We start from the raw sequence: 13,906 nt of genomic DNA, 5'->3' as shown, positions 1-13,906 counted from the left end.
TTCTCTATCCCAAGTACTACATACCTTGAATTATTTCAACATATGTAAGGGTAATACATCCAACAGTCCATTTTTAATATCATAAGCATTTCACCTCCACCATCTTTCACGCAATTCCACTTTAGGCACTATAGACCACACTCTAACTTCATCATATCTTATCTTCTCTGAATGAGAAATTGGAAAATTAAAATCTTCCAGTTCTACATTAGTTACACCATCTGCCTCTATTTTTTATTTACACTCACAGTTGTAGACACTAGATTCTTCTACTTTCTCCTTACTTTACCCACTTCTATTAGTATATTCACTTCCCTATTGAGACTGGACTCCATGGTTCCTCATTGCCAATATCCTCATTTATCACATTATACTGTAATTGCCTGTTTATTTTCCTGCATATACTATATGCCATAAGTCACGTGAGGACATAAACTGTATATGCTTTGTTCAATGGTGTATTCTTAGTACCAAGTATAACATATGACACATACAGTCAGTAAGTATTATTGAATACACAGATCTTCGGATTCGTCATCAAAATCAATGTTATATAAATCGAGATTTCTTTCCCAGTGATAATCTTCACCAGTTTATCTTCCTTTATGATCATTAATTAATTGGCATCTTAACACTTAAGTTCCACATGCCCTTGGTCTGTGTCAAATCAACTCATTGAGCAACTACTATTCACAGGACAGAGGGACAGGGAGAAGAGTATAAAATATAATAAATAAAAACTACTGGAAAAGTTAAGTAAACAATTGAGAAACTTATCAAAGTAGGAAAAGATAGTTCATATCACTATCTTTAAGAGTAATTTTTAAAATTGAATGAAAATTCTCTATGTGTTTAAAAAAGAACAGTATGGAAGTACCCAGACTCTTTTTAAAATGGAGAAAGCCAATCATACTTTTACTTTTTACTAAATACACTTCTGTAGATTTACTTTTTAAGAAGCTTGTAATATTTTTAACAAAAACTGTATTACAAATACTTTATTATTTTTATGTATTTCTTTATTTTTAAATATATTGTTATTGATTTCAGAGAGGAAGGGAGAGGGAGAAATAGAAACATCAATGATGAGAGAGAATTATAGATCATCTGCCTCCTGCATGCCCCACACTGGGGTCAAGCCCACAATCCAGGCATGTGCCCTGACCAGGAATAACCATGACCTCCTGGCTTATGGGTTGATGCTCAACCATTGAGCCACACCAGCTGGACTATTTTTTTTTTTTACGATATATTTTTATTGATTTCAGAGGGAGAGAAAAGGAGAGGGAGAGAGAGATAGAAACATGGATGAGAGAAAAACATCGATGGGTTGCCTCCTGCATGCCCAACCTCCCTACTGGGGATCTAGCCTACAACCCTGGCATGTAACCTGACCAGTTACAAACCCGGATTGCTAGCTCAATCCCCAGTAGGGGAAGTGCAGGAGGCAGCCAATAATGATTCTCTCTCATCATTGATGTGTCTCTCTCTCCTAGGGATAGAAGGTCATCAGAGTGTAAAGCCCCAGGTGCCTAGCAATGGACAATCAATTATAGAGTGGGACCTTGCCTCCTGGGTGACTTTTACTCCCATAGTATATTCCTGGTCCTGAAGTTTGGACCCCCTGATCTTTCCTCCCTAGAGATAACATCTATGCCTCAGTTGTATTTCAGCTCCACTCCCAGATAAGCAACAATACCAGCCATGACCAGCTCCACTGAATAATGTCCCCTCTGCCCTGGTGCCTGCCAATCAATCAGACCACAACCCTGAATGGACACACCTGGAAAACTGCTGAATATTCTATTGAGAACTTCCCCTGGGACCTCCCCTAACATCTCTGCTCTTAAAACCCTTAGGATGGAGGACCCAGTGCATTCTTTCTCTCTCCCTGGAGTAGGCCCCTGCTTTTCCCTTTCTTTCCCCACCCCTCCCCCCAGGCACGTTACCATTAGCTTCCTCACTCCCAAGCTCCAAGGGCCCTTCCTGTACCTCTAGCCCATTCTAGGAATTACTGTTTCTACCTCTGTAATTCACCAAATAAATGTTCTCTTACAGTGTGGGTCTGGACTTTGAATTCTTTCCCAGCCAGAACCCAAATACCTACACCCAAATACCCACCACCTACAACACTCTTACTCTGCTAACTTTTACCAGGACTAGAATATTGCAACGGTTTAAGTGTTGAGCACTTAGGTACTATTAGTCAAGAAAAAACATCAAATGCTAGTAAGTAAAATAACACTGGATATAAAAATAGCTGATTTTATTAATAGTTGCAAACTGATTAAACACCCTGAGAAAAATTCTGAGAACAAATTGTCATCTCAAACTCAGGAAGAGAAATCAAGAACGAATTCTAAACTACAATATTATGATTTAAAGAAATACTGGAGAGCAAATAAGACCTTAAAATCATACCATTATTTCCAAAATTTTATGTGATAACTAAAATGAGATGAAATTTTACTTCATACTTAACTCTTTCATTAAAATTGTACAACTTCAATCAGTTTTATAATTTCCAAGCCTGAAATGATGGTGAATCTAAAAGCCATTCTCCACACATGCATGTTGTCATACAACTCTAGCCTGAAAATAAAAGTCACAATACAAAGAATCACATACTCATGTGCCAAAGCACAGCCAGGCTAAAAATAGCCCCAGGGTTCCAGGAGCAAAAGGAATTCAGGTTTAAATAGAGTAACATCCAAGGAGTCTTTCAACAATGCAGGGCTAAGGTCAAAAGCAAAGCAGCATTCACCTTAGGGATTTCACAGAGGCATCAGAATAAAAAGGTCCCGCAGGAAACTGGAGAAAACAGTGCAATAAGCCCACAACTGTGAATTACTCCACTTGATATATATGAGTCTCTGGGACTAATTTAAAGATCATTAGAACAATTTAATTTTCACAGTTGAACACAGAAATTACTATTGAACTTTTCCGGCTCACATTATTTCTAAACATGCAATGGAATTGTAGATGGGTGAAATGACCTAATAATGCAACACTGAGAGGCACCTGAGTGGAGAGATTGTGGTAGCAGCTGCACTCCTTGAAAATGTGCCTCCAAATTTTCCAACTTGTTGAAATCCATGACCAAATTTTTACTCATACTTGCAACTTTCAAAATAGCATTAAAGGCTACAAACTGTGAAATATTCAATAAAGTGCCACAAAAATCAGCAATATTATTATAAACAAAGCTTTCTTTCAGTTTATCTAGTTTAGGAATACATTATTAAGTGGTACACATGAAATCATAATAAAATTTAAACAGCGCAAGATACAAGATAAAATCCAAGTTGTTCTTGCATTTATAATTGGTTATATAATAACATCAATCTAATCAGATTTTTTCCTATAGAAAAATTTAAGAGACTTCCATTCTAACTAAAAGTTTGATATTTAACTTTTCTGTCAATTTTTTGTGTGTTTTGTGATCCCAAACACATTATTAAACCACAGTGCACTATTAAAAAAATGTCTAATGGACATTGATAATAAATAATCCCTGGAGGGTAATTAATGTGATAGTTTAAATTTACCATAGACAATGTCTGTCTTGGTAATTTTTCACTTTTACCTTAATTTAACTACAGAAAATAATCAAGCTTCATCCAACAGATACTGAGTGAGGACTACTAAGCATCCAACTCTGTTCCAGGCACTGGAAATACAACTTGTAAGCTCCATCTTCAGGAATTAACATTCAAGTTGGGAAAAAGTGAAAAAAAGCAAATAAATGAAAGGTGGGTAAGGACCAAGTATAACTTTCACCAGGAAAATTGAATTCAGCTGGGATTTTTCAGTAAAATTTGATAGACCTCTTAAGATTTAAAAATCTTTTTAGGAAAGAAATAATGATAAATTCACAGGTTTTCTTCTCTGTTCTCACTTTTTCTTTCATGCCACACTGTGAATTAGCTTGGGGCAAATACAGACAACAGAGATGGGCTGACTCCAGTTTTAAGAAGCTCATCTCAAAGCTGCCATCTCATCCAAACGGGTAGCTTTACCTGGAGTGATATAACTAATACAAGTAATTACCTTTTAATTACATTCTCCAACCTTTTCTTCCTCTTCATTTTCACCTTTTAATTATGTTATTTGTTTTATTCTGACAAAAGATCTCAACTCTTCAGTAGAATGATGGCCAAACTGGCACAACTTAATTGATAGTTAATTTACCTGAGGACAGGTTTTAGGTCTGACCCACCACTTCAGCAGCAGAACTTAGCATATGCCTACCACACTAGTAGGTGTGTTTGTGTTTGGTGAACAAATTAATCCACACAAACTAATGTCCAGTACAAGTCATAACTAAAGCCTTATAAAAATCATCCTGAACAACAGCTTCTCCTTTTAAGAATGGTACCGGGATTTTTAGAATTACCAGGACTGGTTAAAAATAAATTATTTCCTACAAATATCCTATCTAACAAAGCGGGAATATGCTAATTGACCCTCACGCCATCACAAAGATGATGGCACCCACAGCCAATAAGTAGGGAATATGCTAATTGACTGCCCCACACTCAAAGATGGCAGCACCCACAGCCAATAAGGAGGGAATATGCTAATTGACTTCCCCACCTCAAAGATGGCGCCACTGCCAGCAGTGGCAGCAGCAGAGGTGTGATGGAGGCGTCACCTGTCCCTGATTGTTGGGTCACCTCCCGCCCCTGAGGGCTCCAGACTGTGCAAGAGGCAGACTGGGCTGAGGAACGCCCCCATCCAAAGCATGAATTTTCATGCACCAGGCCTCTAGTTTCTTAATATATACACACAAATCATTGCTAACATTCAAGTAAGTAACCTTCTACAAAATATTTTTTGGAATTTTCCTTTCAGAAATTCTTTGGCATCAGTTTACCAGCCACACAATAAACCACCCTCATTATTAGTTTGCAGGACATGCTCTCAGCCTATTTTTTTTTCCTTTCACTTCTTTTTGACGTCTATTCCCTGCCTCCTGAGGTAGGCAGTTAGACAGATCTGAGCATAGCAAGGACCAAAGGGCTAGGTACAGAAAGTCACTAGGGTGGAAAGCCCCGGGGGCCCAGCAAGGACTATCAACTGTAGGGTGGGACCTCACCTCCAGGTGGCTTTTCCTCCCCTAGCATATCATTGGACTTGTGGTTTGGATCCTCTGACCTTCCCTCCCTACAGCTAGTATCTATGCCTCCCTTGTACTTCAGGTCCAGGCCCAGATAAACAACAAAACCAGCCAAGGCTGACCTCAGGACCCTGGTGCCAGCCAATCAATGAGTGGAGACCACCACTCTGAAAGGACACACCTGGAAAACTGCTGAATATTCTATTAGGATCTTCCCCTGGGACTGACCCTAAAATCTCCACCCTTAAAACGGTTAGGACAAGGACTCAGTGTGTTCTCCTTCCCTGGAATACACCAGTGCCTTTTTCTTTCCCTCTCCCTTTCCCCTTATCACTCCCCCACCCGCTTCCTGCCCCAGATGGGTTACCATTAGGTTCCTCACTCCCAAGCTCCAAGGGCCCAAACTTTACCTCTGTAACTTGTTTCCTAAGCTCATTTCTTTTAGGAATTACTTCTTCTACTACTGTGATTTACCAAATAAATGTTCTCTTACAGTTTGGGTCTCAACTCTGAATTCTTTCCTAGCCAGAAGCCAAGTACCTGGGTTGCTAAACCCAGGTCAGGTCTGACCCCACCACTCAGACACCTATTGCCATTCCTGAGGCCTACAACACCTCCGCTGTAATTACACCAATGGTCAAGGCACACCTTTTTCCTGGGATCCACCCACAACGGAGAAACTAGCAAGCCATAAAACTAGACAGAATCAGGACTTGAATTCACATTAGTACAAGGCATATAGAGAAAAACCTGATGTACTAACCACTGACATCTGTATGATGACTGACAGTTTACAAAGAATTATATACCTTATTTCATTTTATTTGATCTTCACAACAATGAGAAAGCAGCTTAGAAAGGTGCTATTATTATACCAATTTTACACAGAAGGAAACTAAGGCTCAAAGTTCAAACATCTTCCCCAATGTCACATCATAAATAAGTGAAGTTGAGACTCATCCTTATAATGTTTAACATATAGATCATTTGTGTGTTACCTCACTACTGTGGTAGGTATCATATGTTGATAGATATAAGTATGCATTACCATGAGTCCAGCTTATTCTCTCAATTTCAACCACTTTTTAAAAAATGGTATGTTAAGAGCTGTCCACTTGCTTTATTCAAAATTCCCTCTCCTCACAACATTTTCTAGCTCTTAACATCCTTTGAATGCCAATGGACCTGAGGTGCTTTTCCTTGTTAGTTGTGTGTGTGTAAGAGAGAGAAAGAGAGAGATTGTGTCTGTATAAAAGATCCCTGCAAGTCCAGAGCCCCTTCCTTGAACAACTCATCAACACTCAGGATTTCCTAAAATAAAATACAAGAAATTCTGTAACTCTCCGTATTAATGAGAGTTTGCCAAAACCAGTAAGTTAAACAACTTTGCAATATAATGCAAATTCTATCACCTTTGAAAGTAAATCACCTATCAAAAGCTATGAGCTTCTCCAGAAAAGAAATCTATTTAACTTCCTTTAGGCAAATATATTCCAAATTTATTTGAACCACAAAATTTTACTCCCTTAACTATTAACCTGGGACTTCTAAAAGTGTTGCAGTTTAACTCTCCTACAAGGGCTTGCCTATGGTTCCCTGTCTTTGGACACATAAGAAAAATAAAATAAATAAAAGTGCTGCAGTTTATATCTTTTCTCATCTGTATCATATTTGTTAATCATAAAGTCAAGAATTAGTGCTAATATATAAAAATCAATAAATCTGATGGAAGTAACACAAATATAAACCATTTTTAACATTATCTAATTCCCCACGTTTGCACACAACCCAAACTAATAAGTTTAAATAACTACAATTTGTATTCACTATTTTTAAAAGCACAAGACAAGTGTCAATAGGCTGGTAATTGGTTTTTATGCAAAAACAACCTCCAGAGCATTAGTATAAATTTAGCATGTTTTCCTACATTTTCTATACCTTCATTCTCTGTTATAATAAATGCTCAGAATAACCCTATTAGCTTTTGAAACATTAAAAAATAGTTTAAAAGTATGTTTAACAAAAACTCACTGATAAATATTTTCTTATATTCAATGTTGTGAAAATTCGGATGAAACAAATTATCAGGTAAATATCCCATATCTAACTAATTCTGATATATGGAAGTTAATTCTTATTTTTAAAATGGGGATGAGGAGTTAGAAGGTGAGGGGGGATTAAACAAATAACTTCCAAGTCTACTGTGACAAATTTTTTGTCAAATATCATAGGAGTAACATTAAGAGTAAGAATTCCTAACAGGGGCAAAGACAGTAGGAGAGGAAATTTTAACAGACATTAAAAAACAAAACAAAAAAAAGGCAATACGACCTTTTGGAGCAATACGACTTTCAATTCACACTAATCTATCATAGTTTCAAGTTTCAAAGTTCATTGTACATATTTGCTCAATTGACCAATTTTCTCTTTTAACTTAACATAGCCCTTAGTTGATCACTTGCATGGTTTCTCATTTCTGAAAAGGTTTCAAAGATCTTTGACAAAAAGCAAAACTGAAGTTTCATATAAATGTTTATCACTATGTTATTATTTGTCTACATACATGGAATCCCCACCTTGGTTAAGAAAAGGTTTCAAAGATCTATTATGACAAAAAGCAAAACTGGAGTTTCATATAAATGTTTACCACTTTGTTATTATTTGTCTACATACCTGGAATCCCCACCTTGGTTAAAAAGAAAAACAACTAAAAATAGTATGTTGCTGATTATCAGCCACAAAAATTTTATGATGCATTCCATACTGAGCGCAAACACAGCACACAATGTGGAATAAGAGGACTTAGGTGTGGCAGCTGGCTCCACCACTTATTACAAGCAAGCCTCTTTATAAACTTTCAATCTTGGTCTTCTCATCGGGCTAATGGAGATAATATCACCTACTTCAATGTCAAAACATAAAAGAACCAAGCAGATGGTACAATCTGAGCACATTATATGCTTGTTGAACATAAGAATCGTTCAAAATATAGTTTTTCATTATACATTTTAATATCTAACACAAATTAAATCACATCTCCTAAAATTTTCTTATCTAAAGTTAGCACTAAAAGATAGCAGTAAAAAGGAGTCCCACACTACTAATTTTTTAGTAGTTAACAATGAGTAAAATTTGTGTATCTAAAATATTTCAAAATAGGACTATTTTTGAGCCTTGTTCAAACAAACAAAAAAGCTAGAAGTAAAGCAAAAAAGTTTTTCTCAAGTAATGATAACTTTCCCAGTTTATTTACTGACCATATTCAGACAAGTAGCCTATTTTAAACTTTATCAAAAGAGCTGAAAACTACTCATTGAGAAATCAGAGTTCTGTACTGAGTCAGAAATGGGATTCTAGTTTCACCTTTGCCACTAGTAATTGCTTGACCTTGGACAAGTCTCTGGACTTCAGTTTTATAATCTATACGATGACTACTGAAACCATAGATAAGACCCAAGTACCATTTAACCTAGAGGCACTCCAGTGAGGTGGTTAGCCGACTTCGCCTAGACTGCCAACGCTGGGACCCGGGCACTGCCTCTTATACGCGATGCCCAGTACACACAAAGCACTCCAGTGCCTCTCACTGCTATCACTGACGCACTGCTGAAGATATGTCGCCGAAACAAAATTATTTTAAAATACAAAAGCTTAGAAAGTTCCATCTTTCCAAATCAAGACACTGATCTATTTATTTTACTAGCAAACACAATGAGTGCATGTGCTAACCCAAGCCAAATTTAATCAAAAGATTACCTCATAAAAGACTGTACATTAGAGACAACAGTGGAAACTTATAAGGCTAATGATTCCCACCAAAACATCACACTGAAGGTAAAAATAGAACTTCTGCTACTTCTAAGGTGTGTTGTGTTTTTTTTTTAACCTGATAATGCTAATGACCACCGAAGCTTATGATAGACCACAATCTTCGGGAATGAGTAAGACTCCAGGAATGAAAAATCGGTGGAATTTAGAAATACAGAGCGAACTACAAACTACTAGAAATAAGAAGTTGATGAATTAAAAATCAATCAGTACGTATTGAATAAACAAATCAGATGCCAGGCTCTGGGCATAGATTATTCAGTACACAGAATCACCCAGGTAGGAAGTTCCTCAGAGGTAGCCAAGTTGGAAAGGCAAGTAAAGTCCTTTATTATCAAATTTCCACACTCCTCTACCAATATTTTTTTATGTCCCTTTTCTGGCCCAAATAAAAATACTTCCCATGGCCCCTTTAAATGGTTTCCTACCCTTGGTTCATAGTTCAGCCCCAAAGAGGCCCAAGCTAGTAGTCCCTGAGAGCTGACCCCGGGAATCCTCCCAGGACTTCAGCTGGAGGAGCTTTGAAGATGTCCCCTTAAACCCACAGGCTGCGGAGTGCATCTTCAGAGATGCCTACACCAGCACCCACCGCTCCACACCACTGGGTGCACCGTGTCCAGGGCCTGGCTACGTCGGTTGCGTCCTTCCCAGCGCTGCTAGTAAAGGCAAACTCTTACTTCTCCAAAAAAAAAAAAAAAGTCTGCTTTTTGCCATGGGCACTGGGCACCAGGAAGGGAAACTGGCGGGCCAGTTACAGCTGCCCCATTTGCAGTTCAGGTCCCAGGAACATGGTCCCGAGGGGGGGAGAGAGCACCCAGGGAGCCTCAAGCAACCAAGAGGGTGGGTGTGCAACAGAACTTTCTTATTCCTTCCCACGGTGTCAGCGAGAGGTGACCGGGGTGGGGGTGGGGGCTGCCCAGCTCCCTTTCGCTGGAGGAGAGAGCAGGTCCACGCCACCAAGCAGTCACGGGTGGGGTGGGGTGGGACCCACGCCGGTCTGGCCGAGGGACAAACGCAGGATGCTGACCGCGCATGGAGGCGGAGGAGGGCCGCGGAGGCCGAGAGCGGGGAAGGGAAGGGGAAGGGGAGGGAGACCGCGAGCAAACGGGGGGCAACGCCGAGACCCACGATGCCACCGAGCAGCGTGGAAGGGACACCGCGAAGGGAGCGGGGCGAGTTGGGAGGCTGGCGACCGCCGGAGGGAGACCGGAGCCGGGGGGCGGGCAAGCGGCAACTGCGAAAGAAGAGCGCGCGGGCAGCGGGAGGCGGCGGGACTCTGTTGAGTCAGCACGGCCCCGCTCAGGGGGCACTTGTGGGATCCCCGCTGCTCCGCCGGCCCCGCGGCCATGCTGTCCTCCGCCGGGCCGGCGCCGGCCCCTTCCCCGGGTCACAGGTAAACACCGGCCGCCGCCGCCGCCGCCGCTTACCTCCGTTAACATCATTACACCCCGGGGGAGTGAGCTCCTCCCTAGCCTCGCCGCATGGCAGCAGCCGTAGCAGCAGCGGAACCTGCCCGAGCCGCCGCCCACGGCGGCAGCAGCCCCTTCAGTGCTTTCCCGGGCGGCGGCTTGACTCGGCTTCGCTGGCTTCCCCCCGGCCCGGCTGCTCGCGACGGACGCGCCGCCATCTTGGAAGAGCGACGTCCGCGTCTCCCCGCGACGTGCTCTCCCATTGGCGGGCGCGGGAGCCGCCGGCGTCTCGTGATGGTCTCCAGGGCGCCGGCGCGTGGGGGAGCGGAGCCGGGCGTCCGGAGGCCCGCGGGGCGGCGGCGGCGGGGGCCCTGGAGCTGGGCGCCCAGGCCGAGGAGGGGCCGCGGGCAGTGGAGAGAGGGCCCCGCGCCAGGCCAGCCGGGCACCCGGCGCGCTCGCCTGCGGGAACCGCTCGTCCTCCGCCGCTCGCCGGGGTCGGCCGGCCCTGGGGTGGAGCGGTGAGACCGGCGGAGGCCGAGCCCGCGGCGGACGGCGCTGCGGAGCTCGCGGGTCGCGGGGACCAGGCGGCGGGTGTCCTGTAGGAACGCTTCCCTTTCGCATGGCCCCGGGCGGCGGCCGGAGATGCACGCGGGAGGTTCGGCTCTGTCCTCCACGGTCTGAGGCTTCAAGGTGACCCGCAACTGCTCCCGGCTCCGCCACTGTCTCCCAGACTTGGACAGAAACTTTCCTTCCTCCGTCCTTACCGGTCCTCGGCGCGGTCGCTGCTGGGGTGCGCGACAGGTCGTGGAAGTGATAGGGGCGTATCATCTTCGCCCAGATCCCCGCGGTCAGGGCTGTCGCCGATCGGTTCATTGGCCAGCCACCTGCACACCAGCGGGGGCTTGGAGACCTCTGGGGGGGGAAAATAAATAAAAGCCACTTTTGTTTTCTAACAGCCATCTCTACACAGTGAGCAGACTTCAGCAGGTGTCATTGCAAACATTCCCAACTTCTACGGGACTTGAACCCCGGAACGCGGTGTGCCTAGCAGCCCCTCCATCTGAACCCGCCTCTGGCTCCCAGGTGTTAGTTGTCCTGGACCTGCTGCCAAAGTGTGCTGCCCTATTGCAGAGACCATCTTCCCAGGAACGGAGAAGTACATTTCCAGAGTTGACATAGAGAACCTTTCCAGGCCTTATTTGCAAGGGATAACACAAGGCATTTTGCAAAACTTAAGGCCAGGTGGTTCCCTTTGCCAGCGTCTCCCCACCTCAATGCCCCTTCCTTGACACCAGTACTCCTGGGAAAGGGAGATTTATTAATACGTGACTGTCATCTCTCTGCTGCTGTGTCCTCACCAAGGGAACAGAATGGTTCCTTTCCGTAGCCAGCCAGACATTAAAGAAAAATCCTGGTTTTACCTGATTCTACTAATTGAGGACAAGTAGGTTTTTGTTGTTTTACTCTACATCCCATACATAATTTCCATACTTCCTGGGCCAGCAAAATTCTGGCCTCTGCAACACCATAAAACGTGTTCCTGGTAAAATGTGACAGAGTAAACCATGAATAGGAAATAAGATTGGAAAATAACTACCTGGACTGAGATATTAAGGGAAACCAAGAGATGACTAGAGACAACGGGAACCTGGAAAAAGATACTCTTCCAACCTGTAAATAAAACAGAGAAGGAGGCTCATTAATATTTAAGATCCTAGCTAGTGAATTAAAACTGTAATTTAGGTGTCTGACCTAATATTTAATTTTCTACATGTTTTCCCAATTCCACAAGCAAGGCATTTTCACTTATTTTAAGGGTGATACAGGCACAACTTGAGACATCAACCTGTGACATGACATGGATATGCTTTTAACATTTAGAAGTGTGTCTGTGGACCTTAGATCAAGCCACAATCATCAGCTCCCAGCTTTCACAGCCAGCGTCCTTTCTGTGACCTAAAAAACATTCCTACCAAGTTCCTACAGTCACCCCTCTGACCTCGTTTCTACTAAGCACTTGGTTCCAGCACCGTGCTCCTAGAAAAACAGGGAATCCTCTTGCCCTGGGGTCTTTGCACTGACTATGTTCTCTTTATCTGGAACGATCTTTCCACTAGATGCCCTCATGACTAGCTCCCTCACTTCTGTCCCAGCTTTGCTCAAATATCACCCTTTTCAAGGAAGCCTACTCGGACCAGCTCATTTAAAATGCTGTCCCTCCCCCAGCATACTCCCTTCCTTCAGTTTTTTTTTTTTTTTCTTAGCACTTAACACCTTCTAACATAAATACTGTTTTTCTTATTGTCTGTTTTCCTTCCATTGGAATGTAAGTTCCATGAGGTCAGGATTTTTCTGTTTTGTTCAAAGTTATTTCCTCAGCACCTATTCTAGAATTCAAGAATAGTGCAATAGCACATAGTGACAATAAATATTTCTTAAATGAATGGGCAAATCACTTCCTAAAAGATCCCAAAAGGAAAAGGCCTCATTAACATTGATTTTTTTAAAAATCCTAATGTTGAAAGGATAATTTTTAAAAAATTTTTTGTCATTGCATGTTCTTATCTTGCAATTATGGGGGAATTACTTTTATTGTCACCAAGACTGCTGGAGCAAAGTTTATGTCATGTGTTACTTATACCTTTCCCTTCACCTTACACACTGCATATATTTTCAGTGGTGGTAATAGGAGTGGGAGATGATAAAGATAAAATATGTTAAAAGCAAACCTATTTTAAGCACGCATCACAGTTATTTGCTAGCAAGGGAAACAACAAAGTGAATAAGGAATGTCATTTCAGGGAGTTATGGAGATTTAGGAGTTACATAGTCGGGAAAGAATGCTCACAGAAACAGCTAGCTTTTTTTAAAAAAGAAAAAAAAAAGTAAGCACCTAATTTGGTACAGTTTGCAGTTTTATTCTACATGGTCTTAAAAACATCTTATCAGTTATTATAGAGGAAACCTGAGACAGGCTGATCTGAGATGCTGGATTCTTTGGCTGTCAATCAGAAATTTAAAACAAAACAAAACAATCCATCTTAAAGAAATACATGATAAGGATACATCTGTGTCTATCATTGCAAAAGGTTTGATTCGCCAACAGAGTGTCCAATCTGTCCAATTAACACAGGAAAGGATGACAAATGAGGTCAGGGGCAGTGGACAGAGCATGGGCCTGTGGACTGAAGGGTCCCAGGTTCAGTTCCGGTCAAGGGCACATACCTCAGTTGCAGGCTCAATCTCCAACCCTGGTCAGGGTCTTGCAGGAGGCAACCAATCAATGTCTGTCTGTCTGTCTGCCCCTCTCTCTCTCTCTCTCTCTCTCTCTCTCTCTTTCTCTCTCTCTCTCTCTCTCTCTCTCTCTCTCTCTCTCTCTCTCTCTCTCTCTCTCTGTCTTTCCCCCCTCCCTTTCACTCTCTGGAAATCAAAGGAAAAATATCCTCGGGTGAGGATTAACAAAAAGAGGTCAGGGGCAAAGATAAAGTGTCTGGTGCTTTCAAATAGGTCACCAGTGATTTAGAAACCTCCAAAGAACAATTTACAA

General features: G+C 42.3%; 1 protein-coding gene across 5 annotated transcripts in view; it reads right to left on the bottom strand.

Annotated features, from left to right (window-relative positions):
- SNX13 (sorting nexin 13) overlaps positions 1-11,162 on the bottom strand; it is a 107,673-nt gene extending 96,511 nt beyond the window's left edge. For 2 of the 5 annotated variants that reach the window (XM_079786079.1, XM_079786080.1), the window contains exon 1: positions 10,378-11,122. In XM_079786079.1, the coding sequence (XP_079642205.1) occupies positions 10,378-10,980 (603 nt within the window). In that variant the 5' untranslated portion in view covers positions 10,981-11,122. Of the gene's footprint in view, positions 1-10,377 lie in introns of all 5 variants that reach the window. The other 3 variants (XM_079786081.1, XM_079786078.1, XM_079786077.1) reach the window with 3 other exon arrangements.
- Between the last annotated feature and the right edge of the window lie 2,744 nt (positions 11,163-13,906).

The sequence above is a fragment of the Cnephaeus nilssonii genome (genome assembly GCF_951640355.1).
Source record: "Cnephaeus nilssonii genome assembly, chromosome: 12".
Lineage (NCBI taxonomy): Eukaryota > Metazoa > Chordata > Mammalia > Chiroptera > Vespertilionidae > Cnephaeus > Cnephaeus nilssonii.
The sequence above is the reverse complement of the archived record's forward strand: the minus strand, read 5'-3'. Positions and strand labels throughout refer to the sequence as shown.